Source organism: Motacilla alba, chromosome 2, assembly GCF_015832195.1.
Source record: "Motacilla alba alba isolate MOTALB_02 chromosome 2, Motacilla_alba_V1.0_pri, whole genome shotgun sequence".
NCBI lineage: Eukaryota > Metazoa > Chordata > Aves > Passeriformes > Motacillidae > Motacilla > Motacilla alba.
Window position 1 is genome coordinate 86,466,986 of NC_052017.1, and position 20,257 is coordinate 86,487,242.

At 43.6% G+C, this 20,257-nt stretch overlaps 1 protein-coding gene across 3 annotated transcripts in view; it reads right to left on the reverse strand.

Moving 5' to 3' along the window:
• Positions 1 to 15,083: 15,083 nt before the first annotated feature.
• Positions 15,084 to 20,257, reverse strand: part of EPB41L4B (erythrocyte membrane protein band 4.1 like 4B) — a 168,554-nt gene continuing 163,380 nt past the window's right edge. For all 3 annotated transcript variants that reach the window (XM_038163979.1, XM_038163991.1, XM_038163969.1), the window contains one exon: positions 15,084 to 19,918. In XM_038163979.1, coding sequence (XP_038019907.1) covers positions 19,849 to 19,918 — 70 coding nt within the window. In that variant the 3' untranslated portion in view covers positions 15,084 to 19,848. The remainder of the gene's footprint in view (positions 19,919 to 20,257) is intronic.

Here is a 20,257-nt window from a genome sequence, read left to right on the forward strand (position 1 = left end):
ATGAGAGCATGTTATGAATTCTGAAGCCATTTCAGTATGCCATTAAGCTGATGCTTATGAGTTTTGTTCTGATGCTGTTGCTATGCCAATTTGAGACAGGAAAACAGTCTCTAAGCATTTACTGAAAACATTGCTCATCAACTGGAAAAAAAAGAAAACGAGGGAAAAATCCAGACATCAATCTGGTACTTGAAGAGAAACACAAGCTCCCCTGTTCCAGCAGCCGGTTCTCCCACATGTACACAGAGCCCTCTCCCTGCCATTGTGAAATATTCGCATATGTCAACCACCCAAAAATGTAGCAGTGAAGAGCAAAAGAGCACTAAACAGAGGCTTTCTTGCCACTCCTCACAGACAGTCACAGTGTTGCTGAGCTGACACCCAACACCTTTACCAAGCTCAGGCCACACTGGGGCAACAACATTTTACTCCATAAGAGTTGATGAGCACAAACCCTGAAGCCAGACATAGAAAGAGCAGTTAAACAGTATTTACTGTGTGATATAGACAGTTTAAATCTGCCCTCTGAGCATCCTTTTGGACCATGAGAAATTAGTTTTTCCACTCCCTTAGGCCTTTTGTGCCCTAGCCACATGCTGAAGGAAGAAGTTGCAGGTGGATACAGTGTGCAATTGGCTGAGGAGGTGATGATTTAATTGTGCAGGCTCCAGGCAAAATGCGAACTGTCAGCAGGCAGGACCGGATGCTGCTACAGTCCCAGCTCTGGGCATCCCTCAAGGATAGAGTTAATGGTGTGTGGCACTAGGGACTGCAAAACAGCATAGCTTTTTCCATCCATGGTTAACCATGTTTCTTCTCATGAAATGCCTCAACATTTAGTTGAAGTATATTTAGAAGCATTCACGTTTGCTATAACAACACAAAGAAAAAAACTCAAACTTATCAGAACTCTCATTCATAGTGAAATATTAATATACTTTTACACAAAGTAAAAGTCATGAACAAGGCTTTGGTTTTCTAATATTTTTTGGGAATCAGAGTTCTTTGTTCCTATAATTTTGTTCAAGCACATGACACCATACTGTTGCTTATTGTATTCATATTTTGTGTGCCAAAAAGAGTTTAACAGCATCAGAAAAGGGAATTTGGATACTTTGCTTAGTGTTTATCCATGGGGAAGTTTTACTTTTGGTTCTCAGTTAGAAGAAAGTTGTCAAAACACAAGAAACTCCTGCTTTTGACCAGCTGCTCCCTAAAGATCAGTCCGTGTTAAGGTTGCTGCAGTCACCCCAGCCCCTCCACCCCTCTCCCTGCCCTCGCATGATGACTCAACTTCTAATGACACAGTCACACATGGGTTTTTCCACAGCACCTGTCCCGTTTGACAGCCTGTAATGAATGAAAGGGTTGAGCAATGTTTATTTTTATCTTCTCTTTTCTATTTGAGCTCTGCTTTGGGGACAACTGTCAAAAGCATATTTAACCACTCACTTATAAAGACTTGCACACATCCTTCCAGTTGCATCCCCGTGCTTAAAAATTGACTTCAGAACTACAGCTAAGTAAAGTCACAATTGCTGAAGACTAGAAGAAGTAGTAGACTAGAAAAGTAGAAGACTATTTTACTTTAGTTTTCTGATTAAAGAAGAGACCCAGCAGCATTTTGCATTTCTCATCAGGGAACATTTCATCTTTGGGGGGAAAATGGAGCTCTTCCAGCTCTTCCACAGCACTTTAGTTTTAATAGAGAGAGTCATCCTGCCCCATTCCACACAGGAATGCTATTACAGGTATTGCATGCTAAACATTTAGCGAGGCAGCTGGCCATGGGACTGAGGGATGCTCACACAGACAATGCATGCTGTGTCAACAAGCACTAGCTTAACAAGCATGTAGGCACAACTGCAAAAATAAATATTTCTTGTGGTTCCTTGATCCTTGCATAAACGATTGATGTTCGCATTACTTTCCCTTTTCTTCAGTGGTTGTCCTCTATCATCAGAAGTCTCATTTCCTTGTGCTGTTTTCCTTCTATCTGTTCCCATACCGGCAGGGTTTGACAGGTACCTGACCCATGAAGGGGCTGGCAGAGAGCCTGAACAGATGCAAACCCTCAGCCCCTTCTCTTACCCAAACTTTCCTCTTCAGTCCTGGCTACTCTTCCCCTGGAAACCCACTCACCTCCACCAAACATTTGCAGACAGAAGAACTTCCTCTGTGTGTGCACAACCACAACAGGCAGCAGCACACGTGTCTGCCAGCTCCAGCTCATCAGGTGTGCTTGGCCAGCAGAAATAGCAAAATGCATGTCCTGCAAGTATAAGAAACCTGCAGTGAAACCTTTGATGCTTGCACGAACAAGAGCATGAGTATTTTGATTCATTCGTGCAGTGCTTTCTCTTCTGCACTTACCAGGAAGAGCAAATGGGATGGCCATTCAGGGGCTGTGCAAGGGACCAAACCTTTGGCTTTGTGTGCCCTGGAACTGTGATTCCTCTGCTTACATCAGCTGCTTTTTACAGATAGTTCCTCCAACCTCCATGACCGGGTGGTAGTGGGGCGATTGCCCACAGGGGACTGTATCATTCCTTATCCATGACCGGAGTCATTGCTTTCCTTGGCATTGCTTTTCCCTGGCTTTTCCTAACACATGCAAGCACCTGCAGTCCCTATTGGTACAGCTGTGTATCCTTCAGGGGAGCTGCTCACCTAAGCTGACCTCTTCAGATGCCTGGACTGTGTTGCAGGTGAGTAAAAGGAAAGCGTTTCTGGATGCAGCCGTGTACAGTGACTCCAGCTGCACTGCACACTGCTCTGCTTTCAGCAAAGGAAAGCAGAAAGTGAAGACGACGTTTACAGTAGTTATCAGTGGGAAAAAGAGTGGGAGGCTTTATAGAAAATCTCTTCTCCAGTTATTATTCACATTCACATCTAAGCGTGGTTTTTCATGGACCTGCCCATCTTGCCTCCCTTTCCCCTCCCACGGATTTCTGCTCAGTGGGTACCACAGGGGTAAAGCAGTCTTTTAACTGAGGCCTCTGTTCATGAGCTATCAGTGGTTACTGTCACAGGAGGCTCACAGGTGAGATCAAGGCTTCATTTTTCCAGGTGATGGGTCCATAAAGATGTTGCAGGTCCCTGCTGTAGGACTAGCCCTGAAATGAGGCAGCAGGTCACAGCAAGCTTTGAAATACCAGCTCCAGCTGCTACCTCGAGGTTCAATTTAACCAGCCCAGCTCCCCAGAGAGTGACATTACCAAGATCTCTTGGTGAGCTGACTCCACAGGCTGGAAGGGAAGAATAATATTTCAAATGAGCGGACTGGCAGAGTTCAAAGGGATAATAATAATTTAAATTCAACATGAAAGACATCTTCCTCTGCAGAGCTTTAGGATGGAATGTAGCCAGGCAGATAAGCTATTTAAAAGCCCCTTTAATCAAGACTATTAACATGGAGATTTTTGTCGTAATTAAAAACATCCCCCTATTCAATCACCTTAAAGGGAAAGTGATACAAAATGTAATTTATTTTTCTATTTGAATCCCTTATAAAAGAACAGCAAAACCATTTTTTTTCCTTTCAGGGAATCACATTGTCATTAAAATTATCTTTGAGAGAAAATTCATTCATGCTCATATTTTAGCTCACAGTGAACTGTTGCACTTGTATTTTAACAAAGAAGGTAAAAAGCCCATATTTTTACTTCTCAAGTATTTAATTTTCTGACCATAAGCAATAGTGAGATAACTTAAAAGGAAAATTAGGAAAATTTTTCTTCTCACTTATTTCCTGATATCTCAGAAGATGCTGTAGAAAACAATGTCAGCTCATGCAGAAAACACACTTTCTTTTTTGTTGTTTTTTTGTTGGTGTTTTTTTTGGTTTTTTTTTTTTTTTTGTGCATTTGGAAGTAAATCACATTAAAAGAAGCCTACCTACTTTGCAGAAGGCAAAGCAGACAAAATAGTACCATGCACTTGTATTCAGCTAAGCTTGTGAGTACCAGAAAGGGAAGATGACACTTCAGGAGATATACAGAGTGCTACCAGTGCACTCTCTCCTTTCCTAATTTAGGAGCTCTAAGTCCTGTCTTCTGTGGGAATCCCCTTCCCTCTAAGATAGCTCACAATGATGAAGAATAGAAGAAAAAATTAACAGGACCAGAGAAACTTTCCCAAAGCAGCCACAGCAGGGATGCTCCACGCAGAAACATGGCATCTGAATGGAAACAGGCATCCTTAGCAGGACAAGGGATGCTGTTCACTTTGCTTTCAGACAGATTCGCAGACCTGAGTGGTTACAGAGGAAGAGCAGCATATGGGACATGCGTGAAAGCTCTGAGCTGAGCCTCCCACGCAGTGCTCAGACAGCTAGCTAAGAACCCAGTCCTGGGCATCATCTGACAGAGCTTTGCCAGTGTGAAGCAGCGTTTCTCACAAGCTGAGAAGCTGTTCAGTGGTACAGCTGTGGTGACTCTGAGGGTGTATCCTGTTGCTCTTACTAGACCCAAAGAGGTTGCAGAGTCCTTTGCTTGTCATGCTCCCATTGCTTTGCACTCCTCAGATTTTCAGAAAATGTCTTTGCTGCGAATCCTTCTTCATTTCAAACTGATACTGACTGAACTGGAAGATCCAGAAGGAGCATATCCAATATATCATATATATCAGCTCAGTGCTACCTCTGGTTTATAGCATAGCTGTATGCTAACACAGCTCCCTTGTTTTGTTCCTGGAACTTGGCTGGCCAGCTTCTGCAAAAAGCTGTTTGTTGGACTGCAAAACCTGAAAATAAATTTGAAAATGCCGGTGTTCTTCCTGAAGTCTTGAGCAGTGCAATTTCAAGGTGCATCTTATCCTCTCATGGTGTTGAAAGTGACCAAACATCTCCTTACCTGAATTGAAAATGCTGAAGCAGCTGTGTAACCAAGCATCTGCTTGATAAGGTGGAACATCTCCATGCAAGCACCCATCTGTACAGCCCTAGTGTAGGTGCCCTGTCTGAGCCAGAGAACATATGCTGAATGGCAACTACCATATGAGATTGCTGCCTGACAGGCCTCTTCAAAGATCAAGATCACCCTTCACTAAAAATACTGGATATGTGTGTTTTGTCCTATAGATCTGTATGGGTTCAGAGCAGCATCTACCTTTTTACAAGTAAGAAGCATCTACATCACCATAGCTATTAAAATATAAACTTCATATCAGCTTTCCCAAGCTGGTCTAAATCACAGGCATCATCTTGCTTTCCTTGGCATCTTAATCCTCTACCTTCACCCTTCAGAAACTTGATGAAATATGCCAATTCCCACCAGGCTCTATTTGTTCCTGTTCCTTCCTTAGAAAGTGTCTGTGCAGGCCACAAGCTGAACAGAGCTGTGCCAGCTTTTGGCAGCAGGCATCAGCTGTGGTTAGGCTTGCTTACCAAGCCTTGGGCACTGCCATGTTCTGCCTTTGCGTTACAGGCAGCCTTTCCTTGGGTGTAAGTGTCTGGAGGAACAGAAAAGGCAGGATCCACCTGGGGTGCTTGGATGGTTCCTAGGCGTTGCATCTATTTAGTCACTGCTTGAAACTAAATCTATTTGAGGGCTGTTTGATGACTTTAGTTAATTAAAAGGTTCTTATTAAATGCTGGTTACTCTTACATTTAGTGAAAAAAGAGAGATTATTTCCAATATTGTCTCTTCAGATAAGAAGAATTAGCTGCTTTTGCTGATATAATCTCTTAGTAAGTAACCAAGAAAGATTCATTATTGTTTCTTGAACCTAAAGAAATGTCAAAGGTATTAAAACATCGACATTTTGTTGCAGTGAGATCTGTGAGACAAACCAGTAAGCTGCCTGAAGGCAAGATCTGAGATTACTCATCTGATTCTGTTGCTGTGATATGTATGGCATTGTGGCACAAAAATTGCTGTGAGTCACCCCTCCCCTGTCAAGGTTCACACAAATGGCTGTGCCCCATTTGTCATGGTTATAATGGACTCAAAAGGAGCAGAACTAGAAACCGAGAGCTGTTTGTGGTGCTGATTTTCAGAACAAAATATGAGCTTGCTAGAATCTGTATTTTTTTTACCAGTGCCAAATGAAATGCTGCACATGACCTTATCAGATGATGCTGAGAAAAAACCAGTATTAAATCATTTGGGTTCAGATAGTTGGTACTCAGAATCATCTAAATGCCCAAAAAAAAGAGATAATTTCTCCTTAATTAATATCTTTTCTTTCACCTATCTTTCCTGGTCCCATTTTTATTTTATTACAGTCCTTTTCGAGTCCATTGAGAAGACAACGTGAAAAAATCCTTGTCTGGTGAAAAGACCTGTCCTGTCTGGGTGTCCAAGATGCCCATTCTTCTTGCTCACCTTCTGGGGACTGTGTCTACTGTCCAGCTGTAGTTCTGTCCTTACCCCTTGTGCTAGCTGGCCTTGTGCCTTTGAGCTTACCATGGCCCATATTTCCAAACTTGCTTGAATTAAACCATACAGAAGCAGGCAGTTGTCATCCAGCATGTATCAGCAGCCTCAGTTTCTCTCTTTGCCGGCCAGGACAGCCTGCAGGATGCCCTCAGCTTGTTTCGCCCTTCCTCCAGGATGCCTGAAACTGTCACAGATCACAGGGGACAGCCATTCCACCAGCACATTTCTTCCTTTTCTCTGAGCATATGTTTTAGAGGCAATAAACACTTCTGGGTTTTCACAAATACAAACAAACAAACAAAAAACCAAAAACAAACAAACAAAAACCCAAAGGCAAACAAAACAGGAAGAATGGCTTTTTTTGACAGTTTGAAAAAAGCAGATTAAAGGTTTTTTTGCATTCCTTTGTAATAAAAGAAGGTAAGAAATGAGCTGTAGCACTACAATAATGAGCATCAGCTGACATTCTTTCTCCACTAACCTATGGCTTGGCTGGCACATAAACCAGTGCTAAAGCAGAGAGGCCTTGGTATCATTAAAAAACACATTTTCTCAAACACCACTTTTGAATTAAAATGGATTTTAATATCAAAAGTCCCATCACTACCATCACTTCAGCCTTCACAGAGTAAGGATATTACTCAAGCTGTAGCAAGGCCTTCCTGCCTTCTCACTAACTCTGTTCTGGCTCTTGTTTAGCCTGGAGAAAAGATAACTGACAGGGAACCTCGTTAATGCCTGTGAGTATCTAAAGGGAGGGTGCCAAGAGGATGGACCCAGGCTCTTCCTGGTGGTGCAAAGCAAGATAACAAGAGGCAATGGGCAGAAACTGATGCACAGGAAATTCCCTCTAAATATGAGGAAGAACTTTACTGTGCAGGTGACCACACACTGGAAGAGGTTGTCCAGAGAGGCTGTAGAGTCTCCCTCACTATTCAAGATTTGCCAGCTCTCAGGTCTTTTTTGTAAGAAGTGACAACTCTGCTAGTTTTGAGTAGTGGGGCTTCTTCAGAGAGGAGGCAATGCTTTATTGCTCTCAGACCCTGAACAAGCTTGATGTATCTTTTGCCCACAGCAGAGGGATTCACATCAGTCTCCATGCCCCTGGAACCTTTCAGCTGAGATAACTCAGCCCCCAGAGACGGTAGGTTCCTATGCAGTTACCCATGCTACCAATATTTTCTGTTTATTTTACAGTGTTTTCAGTGGTGAGCCTCTTCCTGCCTCTCAGGAGCCCAAAGGCAAGGAAAGCCCATTCCGTGGGGCTGCCCTGGCTGTGGGGTTTTGCTTGGCTGCTGCCAAAGGTTTAATTTTAACTCCTATTGCCAGCCAGAAATGCTCCATTTTAGTGACTCTACTCTCCTAGAGACATTTCAAGACAGCTACAAACCAACCCCTACTCAACCATTCCCCACTGTTCCCTTGCTGGAAAGTAGACATATCTGCTGTGCTATAGCTCCTGCTCCAAGGAGGAAAGGGAATGAGAACAGCTGGAGCACCCCAGTCTCCACAGGGCAGGAGACAGAGATACATTTTCATGTGGTTCACATCTGCATGGGAAGAACCTACAGATTTGGTTTGGGAAATACATATTCAGACTTCTCTCCATGTCTCCTCTCCCTCACCCGAGAAAGATCCCACCTTGATCTTGATTATCTATTTAATGCTCAAAAAAGATATCCCGGACTATCCTTAAAAGCCTCTTGACATGGATCCAGATCCAGATGCAACCTGCAGGCAGCCTCAAACTTAGAAGAGCCAGAACTCACAGTGCACCCAGGCTGGTACTGGCACATGAGACACAGATGTAACCAGGAGATGGACACCACCAAATAAAAACAGCAGCTCCGTCACAGCTTCCAGTCCTTCTCTGCCTTTCTGCAGCTTTGTCTGCCTTCAGAGTGCAGAGAACAGGGCACACGCCCCATAGCAAACCCCAACAAGACATCAAAGTGAAAACAATCTCTTTTGGGCTTTAGCTGCTTTTGGTTCTTCCTTCTCCTGAAGCCTGGTCCCTGAAGACACCTAACTCCCCCAGCCATCCCTTCATCCCTAGGCCTGTCAACAGCACTGGACTGTTTGTCTTCTAGCTGAACTGTCCTTCCCCATGCTTGACAAACCTCTTTCCTAGGACTTCTGCCCCACATCCTGTCTCCACCCTGGCACAGCTGATGGGATCTGTGTACTTCCTGAGCCACTGCAAAGCCAAACGGGCAAGGCTCAGCCCTGAGGATTTGTCAAACCCTGACATGGCAGGCACAGAAAAGAAAATAACTCTGCTATCTTTTTCGGAGCAGGCTGCAGCTTCGTGCCTTCGTTATGTATTACTCTTGTCATCAGCCAAAAAGCATGCAGGAAAACAGCCAAGCCTAGCTTATCAAATGTGCCTGGTAAGAATATCTTGTGGTTTAAAGCCTTGGCACAGCACACAGCACAGGCAAGTGCTTCTGCTACAACTGCTTGAATTTTCCTGGCTATTTTGGAGCCAGGGAGGGAGGGAGGCCACGGGGACCAGTCTCCCCCTGAAATTGGTCATGTGTAAATGTCTTGCTGAACCAAGGCCAAAATTTCCCTAGAAGAAAAAAGGCAGAGCTTGTGTAAGCATGAAAATCAACAACAACAACAACAAAAAAATCTTTACTCTTATTCCCATTAGGCATGAAAATGAGGAACAAATCTACAGTAAATTAGCTAGAGATGAAAATTTGGATTCAGATTTCATTAATGCGCACATCTGGTTAAAATGAGGTGTGATTTATTGCAAGCTCAAAGGAGATGTATGGGCCTCTATTAAGTGATTAGGGAGAGGTGTCTTCCTCCTCCTCCAATCACTTTGTTTCCTGTTTTAATTTCATAATAGCCAGTTTTAAATTTCCACAAACACTAATGGGATCTGTTTTTCCTCATGAGAGTTTACTCCACCTCCTTTGATAATCAAAGATATGACAAGGCAGCAGCCTTTAGCAGAAGATTGTTGGCACAGCCCTGGGCACAGTCTGCCAGGATGGACTCAGCAGTGCTGCAAAGGGCAAGTCTGCCCTGATGGGGAAGATTTTCTGTTCCCAGAAAGACAGCACAGCATTTATAGTAAGTCACTCTTCTATCTTAATGAAATGGCTTGCACTAAGTGGGCGTATAGCTAAGCTGAGCACCAGGCACCTGATGGTGACATTAAGCACCTGAAGGTGGGGGTGGCAGTGCCAGCCATGGGATGCTCTGGGGAGATGCAGGTGCTGTGATTTTTCAACCACCACCAAAAAGCCCTGTCCTCCTGTCCCATCCTTGCCAGGCTGCTGGAGTTCTCATCCAGCCCATGGGCCACAGATTTTATGCCCCAAGACTGCAGGATTCTGCTGCCTGCATAGGCCCTTGGTATGGGTAGTCCAATCCATTGCTGCATCCCTAAATAATGTGGTTTTAAAACCTGATTTTGTAAAAATTGCCCAAAAGGCAGTCTCCATCCTCTCAGGGGGAAACTGGTGGGGTAAGATTTATGTCCCTTCTTAGGTCCCAAGGGTAGGGAAGGTAAAGATGACTCCAAATAACCCCCATGTAAATCATTGTTTACTCCTAGCAAAAGTTCAGCTGGCAGTGTTAGGTGTGTGAGGGAGAAATTAGGCAGCCGTGGGTTTCATGTGGCAGTTAGAGCTGAATGTACTCAGTTACTGCTCAAGCCCACACAGTAAGGCTGTGGAAGAGATACATGCATAATTCATTTACTTTTAATTAAATGGTAACATCTTTCGATATATTGAATTTACTGCAATTACATTTATCGCAATTACATTTATCTCTTCACACCCTTTGACCTGCTGAAGCATCTTTTTTTTCTTTCAGTTACAATATGAGCACAAACAACTCTAACTGGACTTTAGGACTAGATATGACAAAGGAGACCTGGAGCTGTTCCAGGCTGTCCCCACTGGAGAGAGCAGCGCCAGAACAGGGATGCCCAAGGACCACTGAGGGAGATAGAAGCTGTCACACAGATGACCCACAGCTGCAGGGAGCAAGTCCTGCATGTCCTAAAGCTCCTCCCTGGGGGTTGGATACAATGTTCTTGGAAGGGTTTTCAAGCAACCAAGGCTTTCCGGCAGGAGCTTTGTTCAAGCAGAGACCACAGAGCAGCCAGGGCTGTGCAAGCTGGTGGCAGCAGTGGTTTGGGATTGGCAGAGGTGGCCCTTGGACACCGAGACACCACAGTGCTGCACAAAGATTTTGCTCAGGAGAAGGGTGTCCCTAGAAGGTGAAGCCCTTTTGCCATTGAATTTGTAGGTAATGCACACAGCTAGGAGATGTGTCAGCTCTGAGGAGCAGGCTGCTGAGACCCACCACGGCACGTTCTTCTCTGCCAAACTCATTGCTCGGCTCCCCACAGTCTGTGATGGGATCTGTTGGGTGCAGTGCAGGGTCAGTGTCTGGGTCTGCTGGGCTGGGCAGGCCACAGCACAGCTTTGCTGGGGACTTCATGTGTGGGAAAATGTTTCAAGGCACCAAGGATGGGCCACAGGACTGGCAGTGCAGGGATTCAAGTCACTGCACTAACCCAGTTTCTCCAGAGAGGAAGCCGAAATCGTCTTGCTGGGGAAGGATGGGAGATAGAAATCCCACAAGGGTAGAATGAGGGTGAAGAAAGGAGACCCCTTCTTCTTCTATCACATCCCCCATTTCTTTCCAGTGCTTCAAAGTTTAGCACGGCAATATGAGCAGCATAGCCAAAGACCTCAGTGGTAGGAAGGGATAAAAGGGTGGTTATTGCTACCACATAGGATTATTGTGAGGACAGAGAGGCTGCAAAAATACCCTGTCTGAAGCAAGAAGAATGAAAGGAGAGAAGAAGGGAGGAAGCATGGAAGGAAGGGAAGGAGAAAGAAAAGGAGGGAAGGAGAAAGAGGGAAGGAGAAAGAGAGGGAGGGAGCTATGGAAGGAAGGTGACTTTTGTCACACTTCTTTGAGGTGCCTCCATTCACTAAGGCCTGGCTGATAAAATCGGGATTTAACCATCCAAAATACGAGAGCAAAATCACTCACTTCAGAGGTAAAGCAAATGATAATAGCCTCTCTTTAACACTTCTCTGTGTCCTTCTCTGGTGCCATGCTGTAGGCAGGAGAGTCACTGAGGCTGAGCAGGGTACCCACAGGCATTTACTGGACTTGATGGGAGCTCCTGCAGCCCTGGCTGATGGCAGACCCTCAATAGCTGGTCTCTAATGAGAGGTCATGTCATGGAAGTTTCCTGGTTGGCAAGAAAACCTATTGTGCTTTAATGCCTGTTAGACCCTGGACCCAGGACAGCAGAAGGGGAGGTGAGAGATGAGTGAGACACAGAGGAAAGGTAGAAAAGTGTGGGTGGAGGAACACTTTCTGGGGGTTAGGGGAAGAAAGAGCTGGCAAGGGCCTTTAAAATGGTGAAAGATTTTCAACCAGAAAGTCAACAAAGCTAGGGGTGCTTGTGTGGAAGGGGTGCTCAGAAGGGTGAAGGAAGCAGGCACCCATGAACCAGTCTGTGAGTGAGTGCCAAGGAGGGGAGGGAGGAGGATTGGCAGGGTGGCACAGAAAGGCACTAAGGGGTTGCAATGCAGGTCATTAGAGGAAGTACCTTCTGTTCCTGGTGTCTCACGATAGCCAGGGCAAGTTGTCAGGAACCCACACTGAGCCTTGGCATGTTGAGCTGGAAGTGAAAAAAGGGGGAGTGCTCTTGGGCTGCAGAGCTAAGTCAGCTCCAGCAGCTCCCATCCCTGTCTTCATACGCTGGCAGCCTTGGATGAGGTGCTTCTCAGGGGCTGTAATCCTGGCCTTGTCACAAGGGAACTGTAAGCTACTGTGACAAGAGCACTGCTGCTCTCACCCGGAGCAAGCACGTGTACTGCCACGGCCCCCGCTGCAGCTGTGCTGCAGACCTTGCTCTGTTCCATGAGCAAAGACTGTTCCTGTGGGTTTTAGTCAGCTTTGGAGGGCACAAGTTTGAAATGGCTTTGCAGGAGGGAGGAGTAATCAGTCTCACAGTGATGCTTCTACCACTAAATCCCTAATTTTGCACACTCAGGTAGAGGGCAGCTCACACTGACCATTCTTCCTAGAGCCTCAGGCATCTACTCATGGCCTCACAACATGGGCACAAGACACTCTCCAAAACCTCAGAGCCTCAGCTCTTACAGGTGACTCTTATATACACAAGCACCACAGCTCTCAGCCTCAACATCCTCAATGGCTGGCCACGGAGCTGCAAATATCTCAGCTCCCAGCAAGGCAGTGCACTACCACCTTGGAGAAGGAAGAGGTTGAGTCAGCCACAGCAAGAAATGCGCCCCAAGAAGGACAGAAGTTCTGGGTGCTATTAGCACTCCTCCCTCCAAAAAAACCCCACTCAGTCTTTGTTGTCTCTTGCCAAACCACCTTGTGCCCTTGCCAAGCCTGGCATTGCTGGAAGGGGGGCAGCAGCCAGAGCAGAGCATGAGACAATTAGCACAGAAATCATGGGGGTTTGTTGTTGTTGTTGTTGAGAGCAGCAAGGCAAATAATTTAAAAAAATAAGATATTTGAGTTATTCACATAATGGAGTCCCTGGGATGCTAAGCTGACTGACCAAATATCTTTTAAGAAAATAATTTTTGCTGTGGTTTTCTTGGTTTTACAGAAGAGTTTGCTAATAAAAGGCAGAGGAAGAACAATGCAGGAGGGTTAACTTTCTCCCTGCTCGAAGAATTGAATAATCACTGCATGAAACAATAAAGATCCATGTGGCTTTTATGCCACTCTGATGACACAGCTGAGGACTCACTGGCATTATATAGCAAACACACACACTGTAGAAATAATCATTAAAAAGAACATAATTAGGATCAATTGCATATTGCTTCTGTAATGAGGCAATTTTATATTTTTAATTTTAAAATAAAGGGAAAAGGCAAATAATGTTTCAGGCAGTACTTTGCTATAAGGCTGCCCAGAAGGTGACAGTATGGGTTGTTTGCTGCTCTCTTTTTTGCTGGTGTTTTCCCCTATTCTCCTGACCATCATAGACCCTAAAGACTGGTGAGGAGACACCTCACAGGCCATATGTGCTACTGGCAGCACATAAGATCTAGTTGTAATGGTCAGGGCTGTCAAACACATCTGATGCCATAGCTAAACTGCTCCTATTTCCAGCTTTTCACAAAAAGGGCTAGCCTGCTCTCCTCATCTGACACCAGAAGCTGGGGTGCTCCCATGAACCTCTGCTGGGATGGCTGGGAAAGGGCAATAGTTGATCTTTTATTTCCCTCATTCCCTGGTGTACTCTTCCGCACATCTGGTCACAACCAAACATGACTCAGGGTTCGCTGCGGGGTTGCCCTTCAGGTCAAATTGCATTTGGGCATGGGGATCCCAGTGCTGACCAGCTCCAAAGGCTTCACTGTGCTTGGCAAAGGCACGGTCATCATCTTTCATGAGGCTTGGGGTTCCCTCCCCTTGCCTGTGTCTGCACCCTGATGGGTGCCTTCCTACCCCCTTGCTGCCACAGGATTTTTGCACCACAGACAGGCTGAGACCATTGTCTTATTGTCCCCCTGCCCCAACTTAACAGTACCTGAATGTAAAGTTTGTTTTCTGCTTGAGAAAGCATGTCCCCAGAGATATGGAATTAATCTCAGTGACTTCAGTCTCATGGATCAGTCCAAATAATGAACCAAAAGATTGTTCGGATTTACATCTGAAGTCCCCACACTTCTCCATAGCAGCCGAATTCCACAAGAGTATTTGCCGACCTTTTAGTGCACAGCTTCTCATTACACTGCACCTCAGAACACTGTTCTTTAGCAGAGATCTTTATTAGGGAGAATTAATTAACTAGGTTTGCTGTCTGGATAATCAATTTTCTTGGTATAAATTGAGTAGAGTTGGAAGAACGCTGAGCTGTTGCTCCACTGATCTCCCTGCATAGAGAATAAAAATAGAAGAAAATCCAGATGGAGAAATTGGGTTGGGATCAGATTCCTTCTGAATACAGAGTTTTGGCAACCTCAGAAAATGGGGTGAACATTGCTGGGATATAATTTCCATAGTGCACTGGGAAAGTTAATATCAAAATGTCTCTAAATCTCTGATTTAGAGACCTTTGAAGGAAAGGGAAATGTTTCATTCTGAAGCAACTTTTCATTTAGATATTGAAAGAAAGGCAAAATCAAGGGCAAAATTGAGTGAAATGTTTTAATTGTGTTTGAAAAAAGATGCAGTTAACAGGCTTATTTTGTTTGGGGTTTTTTGGTGAGTATGTTTTTAAATTTTCCTCTATGGAGCAGTTTAACAACCTGGTGTCTCTCAGCTCTGTGTGGAGCATTCCTCCCCACACCTTCCACTCTAGTAATAATTTTTGCTACCTTTTAAGCCTTGAGGTGAAAGCCCAAAAACCTGCCAAGTTTTGTATTTGTCTACCTTGATCCTGCCAGTGTTTTCTGGCCCTGGTATTCAGCAAAATGTGCTCCACCTAATGACTCCACAGATAATTAGCACCCCACAACACTAGACTATAACTTTAAGCAGAAGAAACCCCCCTGGGCTTTATGAAGAAGTTATCTCTCCATTTTTCCTTTGCGTTGTAATTTTTTATATGATGGTGGATCCACTTTCCCAGCAAGCAGATGTTTCTTTTAATTGGCAAGTCGCCCTTTGCCTCCTAAATGACTGGTTTGACTACAAATTGCTCAGACTCTGTGATTTATATTTCATCTCTTTTATTGCAGGCATGAATACAGGAACAGGTAAACAGCGGAGCCGTAAAAGTTTCTCTTTAGGCATGTTTTCAACAAAATGCCATCATACACTGTCTGATGATATATGCTGCTACTCGGGTGAAACAAAATGGTGTGAGCAGACTTGCTTTAAAGCTGCTACCCACCACTCAATGCTGCAGCTGACAAAGAAGCCTTCTCCTCCACTTACTCTCTATCTTCCCTCCTTCTCCACATCATCTGCAGCTTCTTTTACGGCGCTTAACTTTACAAAACACAGTTGTGAGGCTAATCTTACATGCAATTACAGATCAGTCTCAGTATATTTATTGCAAACTCCTTGAACATCAGGACATTAAAGAGAAAAAAAAGGAAAAAAAAAGAAAAAATATTCCATTGCATAACTACAAGTAGGTTTTTTGTAGCAAATGAATCAGAAGTGTATTCAGAAAAAAAAAAAAAGCAAAGGCCATTTGTAAACAGTTCAAACAAAACATGATGCTGCCTCCAATGAAACATTTCACTGCATTGCTAGCTCTGTTTCAAATGGGCACGTAGGCATCCTGTTGCAAGAGAGTGAAGCCATGAACTGAAACTTTGGAGGAGTTAATTTTCAAATTTTGCACTTCCAGGGTCTATGAAACATAAAAAGTCTGCACACACGATGGGATCTGAGAGAGGTGTGGAATCTCAACCAACATTTTTAAAGAAAACTCAGTTATTCCTTTTAAAACTAAATAGTGGAAACAGCTGAGCCGCACAAAAAAACAAAGCACAATTGGTTGGCTTCCATAAGAGACTGCAAAATGAGAAAATATTTAACTCCTTGCATAGCAATTTAAATGGCCAATAAATTTTGCTGGAATCACCCAAACATGACAACATTGCATTCCGCTGCTTAGAGACTTCACGCTGAAAAGCTGGGATCTGCTGATGGGGTGGGAGCATCACTCGGGGCACTGTGAAAAGCCAGGGCCACCCCTGATTAGCTTTGCCAGCGTGGCTGTAGCAGGAGGTTTCATCAACCAGCTGCTCCCAGACGGAGCATGACTACAGCAAAGCCTCTGCTTATGTCACTGTAAGTTGTTATCCCAGCTCTCTGTTCTCCCACAAGGGATAAAAGCTGTTCTGACAAAAGGATATTTCTGGCAGTTTATTTACACCTAAGGCGCAAGGCTTTCGCTGGCACAGCTACGCCGATCACAAATCGTACCTCGAAGCTGAACCCTGGATGATGCAGCTGAGTCAGCAAGGGTTTGCAATGTAGACCTAGCCAGAGGGACGGAAAGCAGGATTCATCTCACTTAACTTTAATCAGTATAAAGGTAGACACTTAAGTCAGAGGCACCTCCGGAAGACTGGTCCTTTGATCTCTCACCAGGTGAGAGCTGGGCATTTTAATGTTAGATGAGATGAACCCTTTTCCAGGAGAGCTGAAGAGACAAAATCCTTTCAGCCACCCTTTTCTGTCACCAGTGCTGGAGACCATGCTTCAGAAGGCTGCTGTTCATATGCGTTATCTTTACACATGTCAATGTATATGATAATGATAGCCTGTGCTGGGCTTCATGCTGCCACAACTACAAATGCAAGCTTAAAGCTAGCTCAGATACTTCTGCACTATTATATAGACATACCTTCAGGCAGAGTATCCTTTAACACCTGTAAATTTAAATTGTAGGAGCAAATCTGCAATATCTGCCCCTCTGCAATATGTTCATGTTGATATTGTCTTGTTCACAGCAGTTTTGGGTAACAGGTGTCCTAACACTGTAATTCCCAACTAGAGGTGAAGCAGAAGTGTTTCTTCAGAGGATGTGAAAACTGAGACGCTCAAGCATGGCTGAAGAAGGTACGTAGTAAGAAAGAACAAGATGGTGACATTCCACAGTTAAAAGTTTAGTTTGATTTCAGTAAAACAGTAAAACAGTTTTAATAAAGCTCCATTAGACTGCAGAATAGGAAACAGTGGCAGCCAGTGGATAAGACACTAAAACACGACAAGGCAACATACTTGGAGTTGTTCTGTAGAAAATGTCCCACAAAAACTAAGCAGCCACATGAGCCTTTCCCTCTTCTCCTGGAGGGAACCAAAGAAGGAGGAATCTCTGCTCTTCTTCAGCTATCCCAGAGCATGCCTCAGCTATAAAGATTTGGCCGTAAAAAGTAACCTTGGTTCATATTACTTGTTTTCCAGTTCTGATTATTTCAGCTGAAGAAATTTTACACAATGGGAGAAAAAATGATGCATTAAAACAAATAAACTGATAGACTGTTTATGAGCCAGAACATCTTATAGGCTAGTCTGACTCAGGCATCCAGTTCTGCTAAAGGCTGAACTGGATTTTAAGTGGGCTTTAAGTGACCAGACAGTCCTAACATGGATCTGTTTTGCCCCCAAACCTGAAGGCATATTGTGGGGTTCCTAAAGCCCACTGCATTGCAATCAGTATGACTGAAGTGTGTGTTCAGATTTTTTTCTTTTTGTTTGGTTGGGTATTTTTTCTGGGTTTTCTTTGACAATGACTTTGTGAAATTGCTTCCAGTTCAAACACAACTGAGGGTTACCTAACAGGCAGAAAACTAGATTGAGCTAGTCAGCACCATGCCATTCTCAACCTTACTTCATTTTCTTCTCCCAAACCAGCATTTCTAGTTACAATTTTCTTTTATTTGTTCTTCAAAATGCTCACTCTCACTTGGACACAGGCAAAATGTGCTGCTGCTTCTCCCTCACTGGGAAGTGGCGAGAAAAGAGTAACAAGAAATTGCATTATTTTCTGTCTGTGCATTTTCCCCTCCTTTCTGATTTACTCACAGGGATTTAATGTTCCTAATCAATTTTTTTAAGAACCCTGGATTGATGGACTGGGACATTAAAAAAAAAGGAACAGAAGTGTCCTGGCACTGCAACTAGTAGGTGGACAGCATATCAGTAATATCTGATTATCCAGAAAAGTCACTGGAATGCTCTTAAATCTACAGTTCAGGTGTGGTTTTATGGCTCCTTGTGCCCACTGCTCATGCTGAGCCACTTGATTAAATTCTGTAATGTGATTTTCTACCTAACAGTTGAGCCGTGTGTTTGGACTCAATTTATGGCAACCAGAAAGTGTTGTGTTTGGTGGATTTAAATGGGAAGCCTAATGCTAATTTTTTGTCCCAGACAACATAAAATAGACAAGTCACTTTATACCTTCACACTGCAATCCACAGTCTTACTCTCTCTGTTTTAGAAAAACAGCAGAAGCTAACTCTGAAGGAAACCCAATCTCACAGCAATCACTTCCCAGCCTCCACACAAACAAACTGCTTAAGCTGAGATAAAGCCATAGTAATCAGTCCCAAATGAAGGGCAATATTTTATCTTAATACAAATAAGAAAACATGGTGTACAGAGTAACAGAAAAATATACATCTTCAGCCATACAAAATGCACAAAAGCTTTCCGGTTGAAAGAGTACCTTGTAGCTGACAGTCAGATATTGTTAGTTTTTTAGATGACCCTGCACTACTGAACAAGGGGAAACAGAGACCATTTTTTTTTTCCCTAGGAGAGAGTTGGTAGCATTACCTGTATCCCATCAATTCCCACCTTGTGGCTGTGGCTCTGCTAGTGTTGGACTACCCACCCCACTTCATGCCTGAGATAGCTCCACTGGATATAGAGGCTGCTTGGGTGTTGGAGGTGAAAGGGATGTATAGCCCTGCACAGGATTGCTGGGACATACATGCTGATTGGTAAAGTTGAAAATGTGGGTATAGGCACAGCTATACTTTAAACGGTCATCGTTCTTGTTCTTGAAGGGGACCAATCAATTCATGTCAGTTAGGAAGGTGGTTTTTTACCCAGGAAGGAAAAAATTCTCCTTGTGTGAGCTACGTCCACACTGCTGAGGCTCTGCAACCTTCAGTGCTGGTCGGGCAGAAGATGTCTGAGCGTGGGCTAGCCTCAAAGCCTAGGCAAACTGGAGAAGGTAAAGCTCCTCACTTACTTTAAAAAAGTCAATATCAAGCTAGAAAGTCAGTAGCAAATTACTTTAAACAATGGATTTTTTTTCATCCATTAATGGAAATATGTTAAGATTTTGTTGAAGGTTCAGGTCAAGGTGATAAGCTATAGGAAGTATTGGGTGTGTGTATCTGTGTGGTGGGGTGTCTCTCCCAGTTGCAGCTATTTATATCTCTGAGGGAAGGTTAAGGTTAGGAATTTAATAAGACAGCCATTTATTCTGTGGAGACTAACAGTCCTGGGGTTAGGATGTAATAATCATTCTTCTGCTTTAAAAATGGTTCTCTTAACAAATAGCAGTAGCTCATTGCAATTTTCAGTTGTACAAAATGACATATTTTCTATGTTACTATCAAAATATTCTGCATAACATTAATTTCTGTGCACTTATTAACATATGTACAGAACAGTGTTTCCCAATAGAAATCAGTATGCTCCTTGCTGATCCTCTTTGACCTAGATTTACCAAAACCAAACCAGAAATTAATTGTGTTAATAGTATAAAATCTCAGGAGAGAGAAAGGATTGAAGGTTTATTTCCCAGCAGCAAATGAATAAAGGAACTCCTTCAAGTTAAAGTCTAGCCAAGACGTAATTTTAACCAACGGCGGTGAATCCAGGCGAGCCAGGAATATCACACATTTTCCGATGCATTATGTTGAGTACACAGAAGCAGAGGAATGTAAACAGACAGAAGGCACATGAAAGGCCCCAATCCATTCTCCATCTGACGGAAGTGTGAGTTTCATAATTCTGTCATCAAGAGTCTTTTCATCATTTTCTCTCTCTCAAGTTCACGCCTCAGAGTCTCAGCACTGTGTAATTAATGCACAAACAGCCAATTATGGGAACAACAATAAGTCTCAGATTTCAATTTAAAATAATTAACATTTTCAAAATACCAAAGGAGGGGAAAAAAAGGTCAGACACAATTCAGTGAAAAAGCTGATAACTGATGGCTGATTCAAAAACAAGTATCGCTTGATATTTCTGATGAGCAAACAGAGACGAGAAGAAGGATATAAAAAGATCCACATGGCAAAACAGTTTATAATTTCATCTAACCCCCATTAAAGGCTACTGATTTCAAAGGAAGCTGGACAAGGACTAAAAATGGAGCAGCTACAGCAAATGCCATTATGATAGACGACTGT